Source organism: Felis catus, chromosome X, assembly GCF_018350175.1.
Source record: "Felis catus isolate Fca126 chromosome X, F.catus_Fca126_mat1.0, whole genome shotgun sequence".
Classification (NCBI taxonomy): domain Eukaryota; kingdom Metazoa; phylum Chordata; class Mammalia; order Carnivora; family Felidae; genus Felis; species Felis catus.
The window spans coordinates 20,711,822-20,737,844 of NC_058386.1; the positions used below are offsets into that span (position 1 = coordinate 20,711,822).

Genomic DNA, 26,023 nt, shown 5'->3' on the forward strand with positions numbered 1-26,023 from the left:
TCAAAAATAAATGAACATTAAAAAAAAAGACTTTAAAAATGCAGAACAACAACAAAAAAGGTTTAGAGCCACAGAGACAAAGTGAAGCAGAGATGATGAGAGACTTTATTAAGACATAGGTTTTGATGCTCAACTATCGGACTCACTTTTTGCCAAGAATGTCTGCTTTGTTTGCATCGAAAACAATAAACCCTATTAATGTATGTATCCCAAGAAGGCGGCCACGTAAAAACCTTCACTGTGTCCAAAAGCGATCGTTTGAAACACCTACTCTACTTCAGTGCCAGGGGAGGGGCTCTGTGGAATGACTCCCTAATGGCGCTTGACAGTAAGTGTAGACAGTCAATGTGCTTCCACTGAAGCCCACTCTGGCTACCAGAAGAAATACTCTTCGGTAAGTAAGTAAGCAAGCATGAGATAAGCACACTTTGAAAGAAAGATAGTCCTTTATTTCCTCAAAGTAGCCTGGAGAACCTCACCACACCATTCAAGTGTAGGAATTCAAAAGAAACAAAACCATCAGCATTAAACCATGGCAGTCCCTAGCATGTAAAATACTACCCTTGCTCAGAACGTTTTTGGAATAAATCTTCCGGAATTTGCATCACGGAAATTTTAAAATGCCACTTCTGAAAATCAGTTTTGGGGGCTGTAGAGCATGCAACTGTTGATCTCAGGGTTGTGAGTTCGAGCCCCATGTTGGGTACAGAGATTATTTAAAATCTTAAAAAGACAAACAGTTTTTATATAATCAAATCAGTATTTGTTTTATCCAAAGTGGTATTAACCAGATTTCCAGAATTACCATTCACCTATCAAACTATCAATTGGCTTTAGGTTATTTCAAAAATGTAGGAAATAACCCTCAAGGATGATTGTGCCCTCTGTTGACATCCAAGAAATTCCTGAAGGGCGAGAGATCTTAAGTGACAAAGGTGACCCGAAGGCTCTAAGGTCAGTTCTTTAGAGCAGAGGTTCTCATACTTTAATGTGCATAAGAATCACCCAGAGAGTTTGTTAAACTGCTTTCCCAGGCCGCGCTCCCAGAGATTCTAATCAGTAGGCCCAGAGATTCCCTCAACTTGACTTTACTTTGAGCAACACTGTTGTAGAGCAAAACTGAAGATAAAAATACAGATGTGAATGTATGCGTTTTACCATCCCGTCTTCAAAAACGACAGAAATTGTCCAAAGGACTCGGGAGTCAACTTGGAAACACTCTTGTCTGCCTAAGATGAAAAGTTGAAGCATCGTTAAGGACGAGAACTGCAATGTATTGAAATCCATCAACTGTGTTTAAATCCACCAGTTCATAATACTATAGAACAGAGTCCCAAACAAACCAAAGACGTCAGTTGTCTGCATCGGCAGCTGCAAGGGGTCACAGGCGTTATTTTGAAAACTGGAAGCCAGAGGGAAAGAATCAGGCATTTATCTTACCTTTTCTATACAAACGTGCTTCTGAGTGACCAAGTAGTAAGGAGAAGCAGATCGTCTTAGAATGAGTAATGAAAGTATGGAGGTAATGAAGAAGGTAATGCATTAGACTCTCCCTGTTTTCAAACCCCTCGTGAATGAGTGGATCTAGGCATGGGGCATCAACAACTGCCAGCATGACAAAAAGACAGACAACCGCCAATGTCATACACTCCAGAGAGAGACACACGCACCACCTATCAAGTAGTTTCCCAAGTAAATAGAACCTGGTTTTGATCACACCTCTTGATCCAAGACCAATTTATGGGAAATAAAGAAGGGATAAAGGAGTACATTAACACCACAGGGATGCAATCAGCAAAATCCAGATTGTAGGAAGCTCTATAGGACAAACTTAGTTGCTGCAACCAAAAAATTGCAAGAAACCTAAGGATTAAACAAGATCTAAAAGACACAGCCATCAATTGCAATGTAAACCCTGTATTACTAGGATCGCAATTCAAAACACTGTAAAAAAAATTACAACATGCATGAGACAATGAGAAATTTGGACCGTTTCTGGATGCTGTAGTAGGATTATTAGTAAATGTTTCAGGTATGATACTGATATCATGTTTAGGGGTTTTTAAATTTTTTTTAATGTTTATTTACTTTTTTGAGACAGAGAGACAGAGTCCGAGTGGAGAGAGGGGACAGAGAGAAGGAGACACAGAATCCGAAGCAGGGTCCAGTCTCTGAGCCATCAGCACAGAGCCTGATGCGGGGCTCAAGCCCACAGACCATGGGATCGTGACCTGAGCCAAAGCTGGACACCCAACCGACTGAGCCACACAGGTGCCCCATGTTTATGGTTTTTTTAAACTTTATTTTAGAAATATGCACTGAAGTATTTGCAGATGAATTATATTGTGTGGGTGTGGGGAGTGGATAGGGCTCTAGATGACAGCTTCTCAACTGGCTGCAACTTTGTCCCCCCAGCGTACATTTAGTGATGTCTGGAGATATTTTTCTTGACCACGTGTGTGTGTGTGTGTGTGTGTGTGTGTGTTGGGGGGGGGGCGGGTGATGCTCCAGGCATTTAGTGCTAAACATCCTACAATGCACAGAAATAGCCCTCCAACGTGGGGGAATGGGTCTGCGCTGACACCCTGCCTGACAACATTGAATGTGTCCACATGGCTAGCGCTGGCAAAGACTTGAACTGCGGCTCATCTGAGTGTCCGTCAGTCGGCAGAGGCAGACCGTGAGAGGTGGGAGGCCTGTTAGGAGCTGCTAGGAGGCCACCTTCTACTTGTCCCTATCTCCCGCTGAGAGACCCCCAGGAAGCAGTTCCTAACTGCCTCTTGAGTTCTGCTGAGATATGGGGCTTCCGGCCCTGTCCCCCTCCGCATCAGCCCTGTGGAGTAGAAAACCGGTTAGTTGCCATCTACAATGGGCTCCTCAGCAGCAGGAGTCTAGAGGTCATCTGGCCTCTTTTGTTGCCCTGCTGTCCTTGGCGTAGGGGACAAGGACCACAGGAAGCTGGCACCGATGGTACATATCTTTCACTAAGTAAGTAATAAACTGTCTGAATCCCAAAGCGACTCAATGTACTTTTACCAGTCAAGTCAGTCAGAACTCAGCTTTAGTTTCGCCTTGTCTGGTGTGTGTACAACGATCTGCCCAAAATGTCAATGCCAAGGTTGAGAAGCTCTGCATGAAACAATATTAGTACTGGGCTGATTGTTATTGAAGCTGCACGACAAGTACATGAACAGCACAAATGGGGAGATACTGTTTTGTCTAATTCTGCATATGTTAAAAACTATTGATAATACAAGCTGTATTTACAACTTTTTTACTTTTTTTTAAAGTAGACTTCATGCCCAGTGTGGGGTTGGAACTCACAGCCCTGAGATCGAGAGTCACATGCTCTACTGACTGAGGCAGCCAGGTACCCCAAAAGCTGTATTTCTTTTTAAAAAGATAAAAATCGGTCACCTTGCTTTATGAGATGTCTAACACTTTAAGTGCACGTACTGAGGCAATCTGCAGATGGGAACAAATTTGCCATCAGGTTTGTAGTTCCACTACCAAATTACAAACTGCGTTCTTGAGCAAATTATGTAACTTCTCTAAACCTCAGTTTCCTCACCAATAAGACTAATTATGCCCCTGAGGGTTTCATAGGGATTAAATATAAGTGTTTAGCTGAGTGTTTTACATATATACCTTTCTCAGACCTCCTTCCTTTGTTCTTTTTGTTCTTTTTGTTTGTTTCCATTTCTTTCAGAAATGGAAAGAGCTCTTCTTGTCACTTTGACGAGTAATTTTGATCCAGCCAATTTCTTTTCAAACCATTCCCTGGAAAAGTGTAGATGGCGCTGGTATAAAACGTTTGGTTCTAAGGGTTTAAAACAACCAACTCGGAGGCTGAGTCGCTCACTTGGTTGTGCATCTGACTTTTGATTTCCGTTCAGGTCGTGATCTTAGGGTTGTGAGATTGACCCCTGAGTCGGGCTCTGCGCTGAGTGTGCAGCCTGCTTGGGATCCTCTCTCTTCCTCTGCCCTTCTTCTCCACCCCCCCTCTCTCCTTCTGTAAAGTTAAAAATTAAAAAAAAAAAACCAACAACAACAAACCCTAGAGGGACCCCAGAGGAATGGGGAGTAAGAAGAACGTATATGATTAATTCATTAGTTCTCAATCCAGGATGATTTTGCCCCACAGAGGACATGTCACCATGTCTGGAAACATTTTTGGTTGTCAAGACTTGGGTGGGGCAGTGCTACTAGACTATACTGTAGAGACCAGGGGTACTGGCTGGAGACCAGCGATGTTGCTGAACAACCCACTATATGCACAGGATTGCTCCCCACAACGAGGAATTGTCTGGCCCCCAATATCATCAATACCAAGGTTGAGAAACCCTGGGCTAACGTGACCAAAACTCCTTGATGAAGCTTTTCCTAGATAATTAACTTTACCTTTCTTTGTTCTTCTTATCCACACATACAGGTTATTAAAGACATGCTCAGGAGAAATCACTCAAAATGTGATTACTCTAGCTCTGTGGCCCTAATTTGTTATTCATTTCTTGAAGAGAAAAAAATCTGAGTAGTGTTCTGATTTTATTGCCTTTGAGTTTCAAATAGCAAACTTGAAGCATGCACTGATTACCTTCTTAATTAATAAGCTGTGAAGGCAGGGCATCACTTTATTAACCAGTGGGAAGGAGGTACGGTCTCTCAACAGCTTAGTAGTCTTTATTCCCAACTGTGACACCAAAGGGGGAGGATTGGGATGAAGGGGATGCAGACAGCGCTCCCCAACAGATATATTTTTCGTGTTAAAATAGTTCACCTTAGTTTCAATGACACCCGCCTACAATGTCGTTATTCAATAGAAAACATTATGGATAATTTGCCCCCCATCCCACATCCACCTTTTAAAGGCAAGATGCCTGGGGTGCCTGGCTGGCTCAGGTGGTAGAGCACATGACCCTTGATCTCAGGGTTGTGAGTTCAAGCCCCATACTGGGTACAGCGATGACTTTAAAAAAAAATAAAGAGGGGCGCCTGGGTGGCTCAGTCGATTAAGTGGCCGACTTCGGCTCAGGTCATGATCTCGCGGTCCATGAGTTCGAGCCCCGCATCAGGCTCTGTGCTGATAGCTCAGAGCCTGGAGCCTGCTTCTGTTTCTGTGTCCCCCTCTCTCTCTGCCCGTCCCCCGTTTGTGCTCTGTCTCTCTGCCTTTCAAAAATGAATAAATGTTAAAAAAAATTTTTTTTAATAAAAAAAAGAAAGATACTTGACCTCAAGACCACAGGGCCATAGGTAAATGGTGGTAACCGTATTCTACTGGCAAACACTAGCAAGGCCATTCCTGTGAGACGTGTCGTGTGTGTCACACGGCAATGGGGCAAACACGTTTGAGAAGATGAACAGTGGGGTGGGGAATCTGTACAGGTGGTAGAAATGCTTAAGCATCTATGAGGTAGTTCCTTTTACTCTATCTGGCCCTCAACTCACTCCACCCCTTCTATGAATACAGCCCCCAGCCCCCAGCCCAGGGAATTGGTTGGGACACCTGATGAAGAAACCAAGCCTTGGGCTGTTCAGTGGTTCCTCAGATCTTCAGATTCCCTCTTTCAGAAATTAGAACTAAGAGATGCCAACTGAGTAGATCAGGGGATTAGAGTAAATATGTCTGCAAATGAGCCTTTCCGAGGCCTTGTCAAGCTGCTCCTGTTCCTTTCCTTGCTTTTCAGCTTTCTGTGGGTTCTACTAGATAGACTTTTGCATTTGCCCTACTGAAAAAGCTAGCTCAGTGGCTACTGTTCCTCGAAACCCAGCACTGGGTCTGAGACAGATGTGCACACATCCCCCCCGCCCCCGCCCCAGACGAGACTAACAGGAGAAATGAAGCCAAGGGCTAACAGGGAAAGGCCACTTAACAGGTATTTATGCCTCACGCCTAGGAGCATCAGGGGATGACACTCTTTCCAGAGACCAGCTCAGAGTAAATTCACTTCATAAACCCCATAATCTAGATGTACCACACTTTTGATACTTTTGTATACAAACTTACGACTCCTTTGGTGTGATTATTGAATCATTATTTATCTCATGATGTTACCTAATTCTCACTTGTAACCTTGACATCTGTCTCTCCTCTTGTTAATTAACCCATCAACCAGGCTTGGGAAGATCAGTTCATATCTCCAGGATCCATCCACTTTCTTACATCGTCCTCAACCCTCCCACGGGCTTCTGCCTCCAGCACTCCCCTAAAGCTCAGTTACGTTTCTACGTGAGTGTTTCTTAGCTGCACAGGAGGACCTTTTGGAGCAGCGGTCCTTTACTTAGGAATAATTCGTATCCCGCTCCCCAAGGATGATTTTGTAGTGTCTGGACACAGTTGTTGTTGTTTTTAAGATTTTATTTATTTATTTATTTGTTGGGGGGGGGGTGCAGAGGAAAAGGGAGAGAATCCTAAGCAGGCTCCATGTCCAGAGCCAATGCAGGGCTCCCTCGCATGACTGTGAGATCACGACCTGAGCCGAAATTGAGAGTCAGATGCTTAAATGACTGAACCATCCAGGTGCCACTAAGATTTTATTCTTAAGTAATCTCTACACCTAACGTGGGGCTCGAAATTACAACCCTGAGATCAAGAGTTGCATGCTCCGCCGAGTGAGCCAGCCAGGTGCCCCTGGACAAAGTTTTGATTGTTACAACTTGGGGGGTGCTACTGACATCTGGTGGGTAAAGACTAAGGACGCTGTAAACATGCTACAACGCACAAGAAAACCCCCCATAACGAAGAATTAACCAACCCAAATTGTCAATAATGCCAAAGCTGAGAAACCTTGCTTTAAGGCAAAGATGGATCTTTGCAAGAAATAACACAATTCAAAATGGGCAAAGGATTTGAAAAGACGTTTCTCCAAAGAAGATACACAAATGGCCAATAGATACGTGAACAATGCACAACCTCTTTAGCCATTAGGGACATGCAAACCAAAACCACAATGAGACACCACCTCACACCCACTAGGATGGCTAAAATATTGAAAATGGAAAATAACAAGAGTTGGTGAGGATGTGGAGAAATCGGAACCCTCATACACTGCTGGTGGAATGTAATTGGCAGTTCCTCAAAAAGTTAAAAATAGAGTTACCATTTGACCTACCAATTCCACGCCTAGGTATTTACCTGAGAGTATTGAAAACATGTGTTCACGAAAATCTTGTACACAAATGCATAGCATTATTCACAATAACCAAGAAGTGCAAGCAACCCAAATGTCCACTCCCTGGTGAATGGAGAAACAAATAGTGGTTTATCCATACAATGGAATGTTATTTGGCCATAAAAAAGGGTGAAGTACAGATCCATACTACAACATGAATGGACCTTGAAAAGATAAACTCACTGAAAGAAGCCAGACACAAAAGACGACATGTTGTATGATTCCACCTCTGTAAAATGTCTAGAAAAGGCAAATCTACATAAGAGAAATCGATGAGTGGTTTTCTAGTACTGGGGCTATTGGGGGGACTGGGGAGGGACTGACTGCTACTGAGTGCCGTTTTTGGAGGTGGTGATGAAAGTCCTCTAAAAGTAAAATGTGTTCCAGGTTGCGTAACCCTGTGAATATACTAAAAAACAACGAATTGGTTTTTAGTGAGTTTTTTAACAATTTAATGGCTTATATCTTGAAAAGAACATCTCTTTGAATCTCCTGAGTGCCAGTCACAAAGGAGGTGCTCGTTAAATAATGCAGTATACCTGAAGCATGGAAGACAAACAGAAGATTTCCTTCCTGCTGTGATTACTATTATTTTTAACATTTTATGGCCAGAGAGGAACAGTAGTGATTCCCTTAAATCAACCTCCAGGTTAACCAACCTGCAGAACTAACCAGTGCCCTCCATTTTCCCTACGGACCCTAAGAGTACTCTGAATGCTTCTGTCTGGTAGTAAGCTCCTCTTGAGAATGCCTGGGTAGATTAGCTCTAAAAAGTTGAGTTTTACATTTTACAAGAGTTAACTGAACTTTCCCCCATCCTGTTTATGGCCACTGTGACGGAAATGATGCAATTTAATTAAATGTTATGGAAACTGATAAAAATGATGCAAAAAGTATTTTTAAGACTAAATTGTTTTCAAAAGACAAGACGCAGTCATGTGGCTTTTAAAAACTACTACTGAATTAGGTATAGTATAGAATTAGGAGTATTGAATTATATTCCATTTTTTAAAAATATCTTAAGTTTCACTTCATTTAGAATAAACCCAAAATGGAAATCATAGATATTGCCTATGTGATGCTCAATAAAGAAAAGACGACACAGAGTTCTAATCGGTGGTCCAATTAAAGGATTGGCAAAGTAATAATATATTATTTTAAATTAAAAAATATTTAATGCATATATTTATCTTTTTTTTATTTTTATTTTTATTTATTTATTTATTTTTTTTATTTATTTTTGGGACAGAGAGAGACAGAGCATGAACGGGGGAGGGGCAGAGAGAGAGGGAGACACAGAATCGGAAACAGGCTCCAGGCTCCGAGCCACCAGCCCAGAGCCTGATGCGGGGCTCGAACTCACGGACCGCGAGATCGTGACCTGGCTGAAGTTGGACGCTTAACCGACTGCGCCACCCAGGCGCCCCTTATCATTTTTTTAAAACAAGTCTTTATCAAGAGACATTTTATTTTTCAATTAACCAACCTATCGGTCCCCACTGTATATGGTAAGAAGACTTCTACTGTGCTACTCTCCTACCTTGTAGAATGGAGAAAACCCTACAAAACTCTTTTATTAATTCTCCATTTGTGTGCTTAATTCCTTGTGTGATACTTACAAGCTTCCTTCAATTGCCCTCTTCAGGGAAGGTGTAGTAGCCACATGGCAAGGAATTTATGGGACAGATTTGTGTACAAGCCTGACCCATGTCTCCTGGAGGCTGAGCCTGCTGTGCACATCACAGGGGAAGCCAAGGAAAAACTGTAGAGAGGGAGTCAGCCACCTCTGGTGTCTCTGAGCAGATCCCACCTTGCCTTGAGATATCACAAACCTCCAGCAAACCTAGGAGTCTGGCAGGGTTTGGGGTGGAAAGTCCTGTAAATAGTGATTACTCCATCTTTGTGGCTGGTGTTAATGATCAAGTCATTCAATTTAGATGCTGGAGTCAAGTTGAAGTGGGTCTACCCAACAATGATGCATGCCTTATAGACTGGGTTGAAATTCATTCATTCTCCGGGACAACCTAGAGTTGACCTTAGATGAACAAACACAGGATTCTCCCTGGGCAAGGAGGATAGAGAATAAACAGGGATTTAAATTCCTTTCATTGATTCAACAAACACTTACTGAGCATCTACAGTACATCAGGAGGCATGCATCCAAGATGTGATAGTCTACACTCTCAAAGAATGTATAGAGCAGGAATATATAGGTAGGGCAAACTCTGAAAGATTTTTTGTTTGTTTTTTAGTAAATATGATGGTACTGTTAAAAATCTAATCTTACCATCTTCGCTTTTAAAAGAATTATCATTTAAATTCCTCTTACTTTTTTCTATGACTTAATGGAACTGAAGAAGACACATTTGAAACAGATATTATTTTTCTTTTTGTCCTGGGCCACACTTTCCATTTTTTTCCTTTCTTTTTTCTTTCCATGTGTGTATCTGTGTGTGCACGTGTGCGTGTGTGTGTGTGTATATGTGAGATAGAGGGAGAGAAAGAAAAAATTTCTAGTTCATGAAAAGCCCAAGAGAACTTTATAATGCTCTAATAGGGGCACCTGACTGGCTCAGTCAGTAGAACATGTGACTCTTGATCTCAAGGTTATGAGTTCAGGCCCCATGTTGGGCACAGCGATTACTTCAAAAAATAAAAATACTAAAATAAAAAAATAAAAAAATAAAATGCTCTAATGCCTGGGGCAAGATTGAAATAAAGAGTATGTTTTTCACATTATAAGTCCTCACTGCAAGAATGGGGCAAGATTCATTTAAAAATTTTTTTTTAACATTTATTTATTTTTGAGACAGAGAGAGACAGAGCATGGACGGGGGAGGGTCAGAAAGAGAGGGAGACACAGAATCTGAACCAGGCTCCATGCTCTGAGCTGTCAGCACAGAGCCTGATGTGGGACTCGAACCCATGGACTGCAAGATCATGACCTGAGCAGAAGCCGGATGCTTAACCAATTGAGCCACCCAGGCTCCCCAAGGGCAAGATTAATTTTATGCCAGTTCTTGTATATCATTTGCTCCACGGTATTTGAGAGCTGGTCCCAACTCCCTGAGAATAAAGGACAAAAATAAGAGAAACCAATAAGATTCCTTTTCTTCCCATAGTTTCCAGTACTGGGAAGACCAGAAGAACCCCAGGTTTCAACAGACACAGGTTTCACCTCTCACTCCACATCTTTTCGTGTGCTAATTGAGCCATTTGGGTGAGCTGGTAAGATTTCCAAAATGCATACTAGTCAAGGCTTGCCTTAGTGGACCACGGTGGATGGGGAGCAATAGTTTAGCAAGAGAGATTAGTGTCTTCTAGAAACCCAGATTCAATTGCAACAGACATACAGCGTGTGCACTACCTGTCAATTTTCAGAGTGAGAGCTATCAGCAGAGCAGCCGATGGCAGTGATTATACATCTGTTAGCTGGGTCAGCATGGCATGTGACCCTTGGATAGGTCTACCATATAGTCTCCAAAGGAGACAAAGACTGCAGTGAGTTAGCTGCAGGTTGTACAAATACATGCCGCTCCTGTAATACTAGGATTCAGGCGGAGGAATTGCAGATGGATGAGAGGAAAAAAGCCCTAATTGTGTTACGGAACAAAAAGTAAAAATGTAATATCTATTTGCCCTAAGTGGCTTTAGGGGCGCCTGGGTGGCTCAGTTGGTTGAGCGTCCGACTTCTGCTCAGGTCACGATCTCGCAGTCCATGAGTTCGAGCCCCACGTCAGGCTCTGGGCTGGTGGCTCGGAGCCTGGAGCCTGCTTCCGATTCTGTGTCTCCCTCTCTCTCTGCCCCTCCCCCATTCATGCTCTGTCTCTCTCTGTCCCAAAAATAAATAAACGTTAAAAAAAAATAAAAAAAAAAGATGCTCAGATATCTAAACTTCATGAATTTGGACTGTTCCAAATTGTTTAATTCCCTCCAAATAAAGACTAACTATTCCAAATGCATTTATATTGTTTCAATGATTTTCTCTTTCTTTGCTTATGGCTTACACTAGAAATTTTTCGTACAGAAGACAAGGAAGTGACAAATCATATTCTTTGAAGCTAACTGCTAAACTGAGGAATTGAGTTTTTTCCATGTTTGGAATGACCACTTCAAGCAAGCTTGCAAGAAACCACTAAAGATTTAGAAATTCAAGGGTCATTCTTCTCTAAATAACTCAAAATTCTCTTCTTCTATCCTGTTACCTAAAGCCAGCACAGTACCTGGCAAATGTGTTCAACATACTGGTCTTGTTTAATCTTTATTTATTTATTTTTGAGAGAGAGATAGCACAAGCAGGGGAAGGACAGAGGGAGAGAGGGAGACACAGACTCTGAAGCAGGCTCAAGCTTTCAGCTCACAGCCCAACACAAGGCTTGAACCCACGAACCGTGAGATCGTGACCTGAGCTGAAGTTGAACACTTAACCAACTGGGCCATCCAGGCACCCCTCAACATACTGCTTAAGAACTGATGGTGCCTGGGGTGCCTGGGTGATTTAGTCGGTTGAGTGTCTGACTCTTGGTTTTGGCTTAGGTCATGATCTCATAGGTTTGTGAGTTCAAGCCCCAAGTCAGGGCTCTGCCTTATCAGCGTGGAGCCTGCTTGGGATTCTCTCTCTCCCTCTCTCTCTACCCTTCCCCCATTCTGCGGGCTCACTCGCATCCACTCTCTCAAAAAGCAAATAAACATTAAAAAAAAAAAAACTGATGGGCCCAAATGATGGCTGGTGCCTTGGGAAGGCAGCTCTCTTTTCTGAAGAAGCTCACAGATTTGGTTCCAAATTTTCACATAGGATCACACTGCTCACTCCCACCCTCTGACCTGAATGCCTGCAAGGCATCTTTTTCTCAGAAATAGGAACCCCTTATCTCACAATGAAGACTTTGCAGCAAAGATTGGTAAAGGGAAAAGAAGAAATGGAAGACAGTTTTCATTTTGATCTATGAATTCTATGTAGAAAATCAGAGTCCACTCCTATAAGTGGCATCTTGAAAGAACTGTCTCTGTCAATCAACAGATATTTATCAAACCCCTCCAGGGTCTATGAGGGGCCCCCAGGGACACTCCTTCCGGGGTATCCTGGGATAGAGTGGAAGAGGGAGGGTTTTAGAATTAGATCTTGAGCTAATAAAAATTTCACTGTGATAGTATTTTATGCTACCAATTTACTTAATGATCCAAAGGAAGAGAGGAAGGTAAATCAGTAGTATAAAATGATTTTCCATAGAATTTAGAAATAGCAGAAGATTTGCTATAAAGCACTAGGCTAACCATATTATTTCCTACCAGGGCACCTTAGGGGATCCTGTTTTAATGAATAAATAAAAATGATGTGTAATTATCATATCAATTGCTTGCATCTAAGTGAGTGCTTCTGGAGTTATTTGATGGTGCTTAAAAATCTTTGGCCTCTGAAGTGTGTTTAACGTCTCCTTGACTCTTATCTATATTATTAATTTGCAGATCAAAGTTAACTTGGTGCTATGCAAATGAGGAGACTTCCAATGAATGAAATTTTACTGTAAAATATTAAATCCATATTACTTATAACAGTACTGCAATATATTTTGAGGACATGTGTCAACATATCGAAAAGAGATACTACAACTTAAAGCAGTATTATCCAATAGAACTTTCTGCAGTGATGTAATATTCTATATCTGTGCTGTCTAGCCATCCACATGAGGTAGTCACTAGCCACACGTGGCTACTGAGCACTTGAAATGTGGCTACTGCCACTGAGGAACTAAATTTTAAATTTTATTTAATTTAAACTAAAATTTAAATTAAAAAATGTTTTAATGTTTATTTATTTTTGAGAGGGAGAGAAAGAGAGAGAGAGAGAGAGAGAGGCAGACACAGACTCCAAAGCAGGATCCAGGCTCTGAGCCGTCAGCACAGAGCCCGACGGGGGGGGGGGGGGCTAGAACTCACAGACCACAAGATCATATCCTGAGCCAAAGTTGGATGCTTAACCGATTGAGCCACACAGGTGCCCCTAAACTAAAATTTAAATTTAAACAGCCATATGTGGTTCGTGGCTATCTTAAATGATAGTGCAGGCTTAAAAAAAAAGTGAAAATGGGGGCACCTGAATGAGTCTCGATGTCAACTCTGGTCATAATCTCATCGTTCGTGAGTTCGAGCTCCAAGTCGGGCTCCACGCTGATAGTGTGGCGCCCGCTTGAGATTCTCTCTCTCCCTCTCTCTCTGCCCCTCCCCAGCTCACGAGCTCTCTCTCTCTCTCTCTTTCAAAAATAAACATTTAGAAAAAGTGAAAATGTATTCCAAGATCCTGAATCTTAGCTGTACACTTACTACCTTTGGCAATTTACTTAACTTCTGTGAGCTTGAAATTTCTCACTTGAAAACGAGAATGTAAATAACGTCTACCTGACGGGATTTGGAGTAAGAGGAATTGAGATGTATCCAGGCATTCTCCTATTTCCAAATAAGTGCCGATCAAGTACCAAAGTTAAATATGTGCAAAATGAATAACCGGCTCTCTCATTTAAAGGGTGTTCGCAACATCCAATGGAAAAAAGACAGCCTCTTTAACAAATGGTGCTGGGAGAACTGGACAGCAACATGCAGAAGGTTGAAACTAGACCACTTTCTCACACCATTCACAAAAATAAACTCAAAATGGATAAAGGACCTAAATGTGAGACAGGAAACCATCAAAACCCTAGAGGAGAAAGCAGGAAAAGACCTCTCTGACCTCAGCCGTAGCAATCTCTTCCTCGACACATCCCCAAAGGCAAGGGAATTAAAAGCAAAAGTGAATTACTGGGACCTTATGAAGATAAAAAGCTTCTGCACAGCAAAGGAAACAACCAACAAAACGAAAAGGCAACCAACGGAATGGGAAAAGATATTCGCAAATGACATATCGGACAAAGGGCTAGTATCCAAAATCTATAAAGAGCTCACCAAACTCCACACCCGAAAAACAAATAACCCAGTGAAGAAATGGGCAGAAAACATGAATAGACACTTCTCTAAAGAAGACATCCAGATGGCCAACAGGCACATGAAAAGATGTTCAGCGTCGCTCCTTATCAGGGAAATACAAATCAAAACCACACTCAGGTATCACCTCACGCCAGTCAGAATGGCCAAAATGAACAAATCAGGAGACTATAGATGCTGGAGACGATGTGGAGAAACGGGAACCCTCTTGCACTGTTGGTGGGAATGCAAATTGGTGCAGCCGCTCTGGAAAGCAGTGTGGAGGTTCCTCAGAAAATTAAAAATAGACCTACCCTATGACCCAGCAATAGCACTGCTAGGAATTTATCCAAGGGATACAGGAGTACTGATGCATAGGGCCACTTGTACCCCAATGTTCATAGCAGCACTCTCAACAATAGCCAAATGATGGAAAGAGCCTAAATGTCCATCAACTGATGAATGGATAAAGAAATTGTGGTTTATATACACAATGGAATATTACGTGGCAATGAGAAAAAATGAAATCTGGCCTTTTGTAGCAACGTGGATGGAACTGGAGAGTGTGATGCTAAGTGAAATAAGCCATACAGAGAAAGACAGATACCATATGGTTTCACTCTTATGTGGATCCTGAGAAACTTAACAGGAACCCATGGGGGAGGGGAAGGAAAAAAAAAAAAAAGAAGTTAGAGTGGGAGAGAGCCAAAGCATAAGAGACTGTTAAAAACTGAGAACAAACTGAGGGTTGATGGGGGGTGGGAGGGAGGAGAGGGTGGGTGATGGGTATTGAGGAGGGCACCTTTTGGGATGAGCACTGGGTGTTGTATGGAAACCAATTTGTCAATAAATTTCATATATAAAAAAAATAATAAAAATAAAAATTCAAAAGTAGGCAAAAAAATAAATAAAGGGTGTTCGCATTCCTAGAGAACTCATAAATATTATTAAATTCAGAATTATCCTCATTGTTCCGATAAAATATTTAATGACAATGTTTACAACTATCAGTTGGTAAGCAGTACTATTAGCTTGGGGGTATCAGTGTATGGTGAGCAAGAGAGGTGGGAGTCAGGAAGTTAAATTTATAGAAGTTGAGGTCAGCTTTTGTATGAAAAGTACACCGAGAACCCAAAAGGCTGATTAAAATGTCAACACAATCACTTCTTCGTCATTGTTATAATTAATAGTGTAATTCATGCTTGCCCGAGGAGGCTAAATAAACCCAGCCCATGTAAGTGAAGAAAGTAAAGCACAGATTAGCAGAATAGGGAAGTAGTCAGGAGCTCAGGCACTTTTGCTGGACGTAATCACATGAAATAAGACACCCAACGTACTCACCACAGGGCGTGCCACCTACTAAGGACCAAAACTTGCAGCTGCTCTTTTTTTAAGATTTTATTTTTTTAAGTTCATTTATTTATCGGGCAGGGAGGCGCCAAGAGTGAAGGAGAGAGAGAATCTTAAGCAGGCTCCATGCTCAGCGCAGAACCCAATATAGAGCTTGATGTCATGACTGTGAGATCATGACCAGATCTGATATCAAGAGTCAGACCCTTCATTGACTGAGCCACGCAGGTGCCCCTAAAGATTTTATTTTTAGGTAATCTCTACACCCAATTTGGGGCTTGAACTCACACCCCTGAAACCAAGAGTTGCAGGCTCCACCAACTGAGCCAGCCAGGCGCTCCAAAACTGCAGCCGTTAGTATATTAAGTGATGCTATTGGGAGACCCATGAGATTAGAAGACCTTGGTTATTTTTCAATTCACAAAAGGTATGGGAATACGGAGTGATTATTTGCACAGATTTAATTCTCCGTGACTGGACAGAGAAAGATCATCTCAACTTTCCATATCTGTACCAGTCAAGAACTGAATCTCTTTAGTTGTTTTAATACCATGTCAAATCTATTTTTGGAATGAGATGTGGAAGAAAGAATAAACGAAGGACTGAAATGCATCCTTATCCCCCCATTTACACAATAAAATGAGCTGGTAAAACTCATGAGTCCCCAACATGTACACTTTTTCCAAATCTGAGACAATACTGGGGCCAATGGGGAAGGGATCGAATAGAGGAATTGCTCTCCTAGCCGTGTTGCCCAGGTGCCCAGTGGCTGTGGGCCTAGACTACTTTCTGAGGCATGGGGTGCTTGAACCAGCCAGCCCTGCTCGCTCTGAGGGGGATGGGGAGCTTTCGAAGGAGTGCCGCTACAAGCAAGAGCAGAGCTGGTGTCTTGAGACCCAAGAAACTGCTGTCAGGGTGTGGCGTGAAACCACCTTTACTGTAAAGCAGGAACATTATGTCACTGCCAGGAAGCTTCCCCCGGTCCTAACCTCTCCTTCACATCACCTGAAAGCCTTCTTACTATTTCGTCTGACCACCTAAGCTTTTTCCATCTAGAATTCATTTGATTTAATAGGACTCCACTAAAATGCACATTCCCTTAGGCACTCAATGCCCCACAAGGCAAGACCATACGAGGTGGTCTCACTTCTGTGATAATTGCACAACGAGAAATTCAGAAACGGATGTCAGGATGTTGTGACTTTTCTAAGAGGAAACTTTCTCATTCTATAGGGTAATGAGCACTTTGTTACCACGGTTCTCCAACGCCCTCAGGCTCACACAGCGTCCTTCTTTGCCTGGAACCACCTACATTTCCTCATCCTGATTTGACTGCTTTTCAGAAAGAGAAGCTGTTCCTGTCATCTAACTCTATCCAGGGATCCTGCATAGTCAGTAAGGGGATAAACAAACAGGAGCCCCAACTTTTCTTTTTTATCACCTTAAGATGGAAAGGATAAGATTTCCATGTTGAGAGGGACTATATTAATTAGCGCAGGTCCGTTACACTCACAGATACATAGGGCTTTACTTTGGGGACCTACTTCGATATTCAAACAGGCGAAGATCACTAAGAAAGCATGTCTGTTACCTTGCGCCAGGATCTGGAAGTGCCATGGTCCCTGGTATCCTGTTCCAAGGTGCATTGCTGGTGGCCCACCATGTCTGCTCCTGGTCTGCTTTCCCCGTCTCCTAGAGTCCTCTCTTCTCTTTGGAGTTCTTTTGAGTCCCAGGATGAAATCTTCCTTCTCTGGATTTACTGGAGCACTTGACCAACGGTGAACCTGAACCACAGCTCCGAGGAGCTAGTCGTGTCCCAGTGATCGAATGAGCAGAGATCCAAGGTGCTGGGTGTTCCTGCTTTGTTTGCCACCGGCCTCCTCTTGTCCCCTCTGGGCCGCTGTTCATCGACAAGTGCTGTGCTCTGGACTGGCGCTATCATGGCCTGCCGTGCGGGGACAGGCAGGTTGTGGTGAAAGCTGCACTGGTGAAAAAGGCCATTGTTTTATCTCCCCTATCCCTCACTGGAGCTATGGCAACAAATTCCGTTGGTGAATTAACTATGTCATTGTGTGCCGGCTGAACTGATTATGCTCCCGGAATGACAAACATTTTGTCTCTTTTTTTCAAGATAAAAAGTAGCCGAGACCTTGAACTGTTAATACACACTTCAACACTTTCTTTCAATGGGAGAATAAAGATAGAGAAAGGAAATCTCTCCTACATACTTTGATTCTAATAAACATTTTCTCTGCCAAGGAGCCATTCTAATCACCACCGGTAAGTGAACTTGTGCATTTTAATAATGTAGAATCTTTACAAGTTGTGTTAAGGTAATTCCCCCTCAAATACCATTGTGTGTTAAAAGAACTCTTTAAATATGCATGTACTGGGGCATTTTGGACAAGATTCTTTTTAAGTGCTGCTGTTAACACGAGTATCATACCTCGGCTCAGAATGAAGATGGCTGTCCATCTAAATTCGCCTTAGCCACATAAAGATTTTCCAAGCTCCACGCTAGCGGGAAAACTCTTGGTCACTCGCTCACCTATCACACTCTCCAGGATGAGACAACGCGCTCTGATCGGTCAAAGGAGCCTTTCAACCTTTGCACCCATCCATCCATCCCAGCCTTTCTGTGTCCGGGTGCTGGGCTGGTTGCTGGAGAAGCTCTGTCAGTGAATCGCTGCTACATTGCCTAGCATGGTGGGGTGTAGCGTGCGGACTTAGCCAGCTGGAATCCCATTCCCGGGGATCCCCTTCCCTTCCGGCTCCGGGTTCGAGTTGACCAAAAGAGGATTTTATACAAGATGTGGAAGGTGAGGGTGAGGTGGTCATTATTTCCAAAGGTTGTCATGGTTGGGAGTGGTGACAGAAGGTCCCAGATTACCCTCACTCCCCTTTGCTCTGTGTCTCGATCCATCATCTTACTAACCGCTGACCCCGTTAAGCAACAGCAGCTCAGAGTCCGCCCTCAGACGTTTCTCCAGCCCAAGGGAGGTCGGAGCGGCTTCCCAGAGCTTCCTGGGGGTGGGGGGATCCTCCTGCACTTTGGCAGCCGTATATGCTGGGCTTGTAACTGTAGATGGGTTAACTTGTCCCATCATCCAATTGTCCCACCGACCTCCATTCCCCCCACCCCTCCCACAGTGGGCCAGGTCTATTTCCTATGTTAAATCCCTTCCTCCACATCTCATAGTGGCTGTGCTTACTAAACTAGGGCTGATATACTTGTTTTGTAAACAACGTGAGGACTGTAGGAGAGAATCTCCAGCATGAGGGGAGTTGAGAGGGCAATAGGGAGAAAATCCCGTGGAACTTGACCTAGAAGTGACTGAGGAACTGAGTCACTGAGGAAGTGAGGAAGGAAAGAGATATTATATTTGTGTCAGACCTCTCCCCCAGGTCCCTAGAGCCCCCAATTTGCAATGATTCTATTCAGACCCAAGCATTTTCTCGGATACCTTATCCTTCTTCATTCCCGTGTCTTTCCCTCATCCCTGTTCTTATCCCCATGGCTCATCCCCCCAAAGAGGCTAAGATTGGCCATCAGATGTAAGCCACACTCCAGCAGTGGGTTCCAGGTAGTCAGCTAAAAGAGAAAAAGAAAAGCCCAAGTCCTGGGCACATTATTTCTCCCAGAGTGATTCACTGGACCCACTGAAATGTGGCCGGACCAACACTGCATGTACAGATGGACTCTAACAGAAGATTTCTCTGAAAGTGAAGTAAAACCTGGCTCAGCTGTCAGAAAAACATCATCTACCTGTATTTGCACTGGTTTACTCTTCTCAGTAATGGAAAAATCACTCTTGTGTCATCAAGGCCCAACGGTTCACAAGAGAGGCTTGTTTTGAAATTGCCTCTTGTTGTCATCTCTTAGAATAACAGTGCATTTGATTATATTTCCAAGCTTCTTGTCACACATCCAAAAGAAGACGGGCTGCCAATCTATTCCCTCAGTTAATTCCTGCTTAGAGTAGGCGATTATTGGCCCTGAGCATTAGAACGTTGAGAGGATAGGTTTTGATTAATTCTGACTCTAAAGCAAATGGAATGGAGACAGGGCCACCAATACAACAACGTACTGTATTCTTAACATAGATCTAGCCCAGGTGATTGAATTAAGCCACTTACCCTTGGATTATGAAGATGTCTATTATCTGAACACTTATTGGTAGCTTTCTGGGGTCTTCTCTGCTTTGGAGAGTCTCATAAACTAAAATGGTCTCAGATTATCCCTATGAACAATCCCCTGTGGTCTATACAAGGGGTGCCCCAGAGCCCTGATAGTTGTGTCAGTGGGTAGAACCTAGTTGCCCAGGCCCACAGAGGTGGAAATGGGTGGGCAGCAGATCTCAGTTCCTGTATAAGGCACTATGTGTGAATTAACTTGGGGCACCTGTGTGGCTCAGTCAGTTAAGCTTCCAACTCTTGATTTTGGCTCAGGTCATGATCTCATGGTTCATGACTTTGAGCCCTGCATCAGGCTCTGTGCTGTCACCCAGAGTCTGCCTGGGATTCTCTCTCTCCCTCTCTCTCTCTTTGCTCCTCCCCACCGTTCTCTCAAAATAAATACATAAATTTCAAAAAGGTGCTCCTCTGGGCCAAGCAGTCCCACTTGGTGAACAGAGTGAGGGCTGGATTTAGCCCCTAAGTCTCCTGGTCTGCAGCACTGATACTTTCTCTCTCTCTCTGCAGCCCCTGACCCTCGGAGAATTGGGCGTTGTGGGGGAAGCAAACTGTGTTAGTCCTATTATAAGAGAAACGCTCTTGAATTTGGGGAATGAGTATCCTCGTGGTTCAGGAGATGAGGTGTTCTACGCCAGGTGGTGTGGCTGGTCAACCAGGCCTCAGGTCCAGAGCTGATGCAATACTCTTCTTTCCATGAATTAATTCCCCAGCAGCATTCTCTTTGCCTTCCTGGTACCTCACCGGTGGGCAGGGTGAGCCCAGGAACATGGCTTTACGTGCTTCGTTTGAGAGGGCCTTGTTTTAGCTCTCTTCCGAGGAGTCCATGTGGCCATGGGACAGGGTACATGCCTGGAGACCCTTACCGCCCCCCTCTAGAATACTCTAGAGGTCTCTGTCCAGATGTTTCCCCCCCCTGCTTCCAGGACTTTCATGGCTTCTCCCTCAGGGCCATCTTCCTGGGGGGTAACCTCCCCACAGAACTGCATGTCCCTGGGTATAAGGGGTGGTAGAGCTTTTAGCAGGAAAATGTGAACAGAAACCGGATATCTGGGCTGGCCCCACCCAGTGCTGTGGCACAGAGGAGGGCCTTTGGCTCCGCCCACCGCCCCCCCCATATACACAGGTACACACAGTCTGCTAGCATGATTTCAAACTTTTAAATATTTAGACATATGATACACGGGCCTGCATTTAGATTCCTGCCCTGACCCCACAAATGTTAGCAGCAGGCCCAGCTAGAGGTATTTTAAATCACTGTAGAAATTAATGGATTAATTAGCATTTTCTGGTTATTTTAATTATAGTTAATTACAGGTAGTTTGTCATCAAAAGTCTAATCATCTCTGAACGTCTGAACAATATGATTTTCTGAATCTAAGTGGCTGAAGGCTAGATTCTGGACTCAGATGAAATGATTTGCTCCAACTCTAGCACAGTCCTTGGTATATAGTAGTTGCTTTGAAAATGATTTAATGAATTAATGAATCCCTAAAGTGTTTTGTAACTGCCTCTTCTCTTTTGCCCTGCGTATGCCTGATAACCGGCTTAGAAACTCTGCCTGCTGTGTTCACCCAAGGCTGTTTGGGGGATTTTAGTCAACGGGGCTTGGAAAATCTTTGACGAATTCACCCAAGGCTGTTTTGGGGGTCTTAGTTCTGAGATGAAGCCAGGGAACAGATGAGAGGATAGCGTCTTCATTCCTGGAGGAGAGTGACTGCCTGTGACTCCCTGTCTTTCTGCTTTTCCTGATCCCTTGGAATGAGCTGGCAACAGTTCTGAAGAAGGAATACAAGTATAGACTTTGCATTTCCAAATGATGGACTAAAAACATACTCCACCCACATGATGTCAAGATGTGTCCAAGTTCAAGGGTAAAATTTACATATTTTGCGTATTACTGTTTCCATTGGATTTACTGAACATCTACTTTGTATCAAGCCCTCACCCAGGAGAAAAAGTGAAGGCAATTACAGCAGTACCAGCCCTCATGGAATTACAAATCAGTACAAGAGGTGCTGTCAAACTGAATATTTCCCTGACTTACATAATCTATCTTACCACCTCAACTCCTCATTCTCTCTTCCCCCTTCCCCTGCTTTGTTTCACTTCATAAGGGACATATTCCATTACAAGTTTACTGTCTCTCTCTCCCAGGTGAGTGAGAGCGCGGGGCTTTGCTTCACTGCCGATATCCCCAGCAACGAGAAGAGTGTCCGGCACATATTAAGTGTTCGGGAAACATTTTGTTGATGGCCAAATTCATTTGGCATCAAAATTGCACTATTTTTTTTCTTGTTCAATTTGGCTTTGAGTGGGTAGGAGAATAGTACAAAGAAAAGCAATCTGGTTTGACAGTGGGAGGTACTCCTGGAAGGACTGGGGACAAATAATGCGAAGGATGGAGTCCCGATCTGGAGAACAGCTGGTGTTGAAGAAAAGTAAAGGCACTGAGAAGCTGCAGGGAGTAAGGATCTTGAGAATTTATTAGCTTTCTTTTGAGGCACAGGGTGGTTTCAGTTTGCAGTAACTTGCTGAAACAATGAAGGCCCAGGCAAAGAAGCATGTTTATTGATCCACTGGGCCATCAACAAAACTTCTCGAAGGTGTTAGAGTGATGAGCCAAGTGACTCAGAGATCGTTTTCTTTCCCTCACCTCATAACAACCAGTTCACGGATTGCTGGGGATTTGCTGACATGTTTCTCTCCTGCAGAAAAACCGACTTTCTGCCTGGTGTGAGACTGACTTGAAGAAAAACGGAACATGACATATTTTGTAATTGCTTCTACATCTTTCCCATGGCTTTTTGCTATTCGCCTTCAGCTCTTTCATGATGCAAAACTTCTGTGCTTGACCAGGGAATCTGATTCATTGTATTTTTTCCTTTCCTTCTCCCTCCTCTGCTCTCTCACCTACCAACGCAAAAGAGACTCTTCTTCACTTTTAACTGTGAATCTCAAAGAGGCTCTTTTGTGGGAGGAGCCACAGGTTAAAGGATCGCTTAGAACTTTTGCACCTCAAAATGCTCCTGACTGGGGTGCCTGGGTGGCTCAGTCGGTTGAGCGTCCGACTTCGGCTCAGGTCATGATCTCACAGTCCGTGAGTTCAAGCCCCGCGTCGGGCTCTGGGCTGACAGCTCGGAGCCTGGAGCCTGCTTCAGATTCTGTGTCTCCCTCTCTCTCGTCCCCTACCCCCACCCCACTCATGCTCTGTCTCTCTCTGTCTCCCCCAAACAAATAAATGTTGGAAAAAAAATTTAAAAACTGTTCCTGACCAGACAGTGCAACTGCATCAATTGGTGATTATAAGACAATACACTTAGAAGTCCTGGGGAAAATCTACGGAGAAAGAGAATAATATACAGCATTTCCAAACTTTCGTTTCGTTTTAACATTTCCAGAAACTTTTGATTCAAGAAAATGAACTCAAATATCTGGAAATAAATCCACGTAGTTAGGAAACTTTGGGCCAGAGTCTTGGAATCAAAATCAAGATGCCAATTTAGAGATGGCTTTGCTTCTCTCCACACTAGCTCCAAAGGAAAAGATGCTGGGTCCCTGAGTAGCAGTGTGCTAAACTCTTCTCTGCATAAAAGACAATTCAGTAGAAATGCCAAAGTAGGGAAATTCTGTTTCCACAGTCATATCACCTACCCTAGTTGAGGGAAGGGAAAGACAGTCGTCTGTTTTGGGTTGGCATTAAAATTTTACGTGACAGCAAACAATTAAAAATTGAAATTGAGAAAACAATACCAACTTAACACAGCATCAAAAAACATGGAATACTTCAAGACAAATATAACAAAACATGTGGAAGTTATGCGCACTGAAAACTATAAAAGACTGCCGAGAAAAATTAAAGAAAACCTACAAAAAGGGAGAAATGTGCCGTGTTCATGGATTGGAAGACTCAAAGCTGTTAAAATATCTGTTTTCTCAAAATTAATCTACATATTCAGCACAATTCCAGTCAAACTCCCAGCAAGTTTTCCGGTAGAAATTGACTCCCTGATTCTAAACATTATATGGAAATCCAGAAATACTTAAAGTAGCCAAAATAATTTGGAAAAAGAAGAATAGTGTTGGAGAACTCAGACTCCCTGATCTGACTGGCTGGCATGGCTAGTAGAGCATGTGGCTCTTGATCTCGGGGTCATGAGTTCGAGCCCCACATTGGGTGCAGAGATTGCTGTAAAAAATCACCTTAGAGAATATGCCATTCATAACAGCATTCTTCACAATAGCCAAAAGCTGGAAGCAATCCAAATGTCCGCCACTAGATGAATGGATAAACAAAATGTGGTCTACATATAAAAGAATACTATTCAGCATTGAAAAGGAAGGAAATTTTGACACGTGCCATAACACAGATGAACCTTAAGGACATTATGCTAACTGAAATAAACCGGCCATGCACAAAAGATTACTGTATGATTCTGATTATACGACATACCTAGAGCAGTCAAATTCATAGAGACAGAAAGTAGAATGGTGGCTGTCAGGGGCTGGGGGCAGGGAGGAATAAGGAACTATTGTTTAATTGGGTACAGAGTTTCAGTTTGTGATGTTGAAAAATTCCGGAGATTGGTTGCACAACAACGTGAATGTACTTTGCACTTAAAAATGGCTGAGATTAGGGATGCCTGGGTGGCTCAGTTGGGTGTTAGGCATCTGACTCTGGATTTCAGCTCAGGTCATGATCTTGCAGTTGGTGAGATTTAGCCCCGCGTCAGGCTCTGTGCTGACAGCCCGGAGCCTCTCTGGGATTCTCTCTCTGCCTCTCTCTTTGCTGTACCCCTGCTCGTGTGCATGTGTACGTGCTCTCTCTCTCTCTCTGCCTCTCAAAATAAATAAACTTTAAAAAGAAATGGTTAAGATGATAACTTTTACATTATGTGTGTTGTACTATAATTAAAAATTAAAGTGTTGCTAGAACAATTGGATTTCCATAAGCAAAAAAATGAACCTCTCGATCCTTATCTCACACTATATGTAAAAGCTAACATGAAAGGGATCATAGACCTGAAGGTAAAAGCCATAAGATTTCTAGACTGAAACAGGAGAAAAATCTTTATGACCTCAGGTTAGGCAAAGATTTCTTAGGACACAAAAAGCATGAACCATAAAGGAAAAAACAATGAATTGCATCAAAAATTAAAATTTTGGTTTTCAAAAGACACAGTTAAGAAAATAAAAAGGTAAACCACAGATTGGGAGAACATATTTGCAAAACATATTCTATAAAGGACTTTTATTTAGGACATATAAAAATTCTTATAATTTAATGATGGGACAAATAACTCAATTTTTAAAAAATGGGCAAACAACTAGAAGGAATCTTTCATCAGAAAATATACAGAAAAGATGGGCAAGAGACTTCGGGCTTTAGCTCCTATATGTAGAGTGCTTGAAAGTTGTTGCTACCGTCCTTACATCAAGAAAAATATGGATAAACTGAAAATCAATGACTTTCCTTAGACCCATCAGGGAACTGAGATAACAGGGGGAATTCTCACCCCCAAACCCGGAGAGATAGACGCAGAGAGAGAATCCTAGCTGAGATCTGCTCACCTGGGAGAGAAGCTGCTGGAGCCATGGTCTGGGGGGAATACTTAAATGGTAATTTTAATAAATTGCTGGAGGCTCAACATGGACTAACATGAAATTAAGAAATTCCTGGGGCTGCAATCACAGAAGGGACCCCACACTTTTGTGGGCTTTTTCTGCAGGAACCCCACCAGATTCTCACGTTGAGGATCTGAGAAATAGCCCCTGGAGACCCAGGCTGAAGAAGAGGAAGACTCACCATCAGGAGCGCCTCCCAGAACCCTCTCTATCACAAAGGCCGACTCTCCAGGGGTCAAGACTTTGTCAGAGGGCCATACTGCAGTATTATTCCAGGTTAGGGAAGGGAATTTCAGCCTTCTCCAGCCTTCCTGTCCCACCTAAGGAGAAATAAAAACAACCATATTCAACATGGGACAAGACTTTGAGGAAATAGATTGGAACTGCTGTAGTGAGGAAAAGGAGCAAGGGAACAATATGAAAATACCAGTAGGAGGAGAAAGAGAAAATAGAGCAGGAGAAATATTTGAATAATGGGCAAAAACTTTCCAAAGAATTTGTCATTAAAATGACAGACGCAAAACTACAGACCCAGTAAGCTCAGAGACACCAAGCAAGATAAATACCCAAACAAGCAGTGACAAAAAAACAAACCTGGGAATATCATGTTCAAACTGGGGATAAAAAGCAACAACAAAGGACAAGGTGAAAAACTTGAAGGAAGCCAGAGGTGGGGGGAAGGCAGCGGTGGGAAACTTTACTTATTAAAGAGTAAGGATAAGAATTACAGTGGG

The 26,023-nt window shown here is 43.0% G+C and overlaps 1 protein-coding gene across 4 annotated transcripts in view; it reads right to left on the reverse strand.

Moving 5' to 3' along the window:
- Positions 1 to 25,598, reverse strand: part of PCYT1B (phosphate cytidylyltransferase 1B, choline) — a 135,111-nt gene extending 109,513 nt beyond the window's left edge. Inside the window, exon 1 of one of the 4 annotated variants that reach the window (XM_019823683.3) lies at positions 25,471 to 25,598. In XM_019823683.3, the coding sequence (XP_019679242.1) occupies positions 25,471 to 25,473 (3 nt within the window). In that variant the 5' untranslated portion in view covers positions 25,474 to 25,598. Of the gene's footprint in view, positions 1 to 17,064; positions 17,491 to 25,470 lie in introns of those variants that run through there. The other 3 variants (XM_019823678.3, XM_045050557.1, XM_019823681.3) reach the window with 3 other exon arrangements.
- Between the last annotated feature and the right edge of the window lie 425 nt (positions 25,599 to 26,023).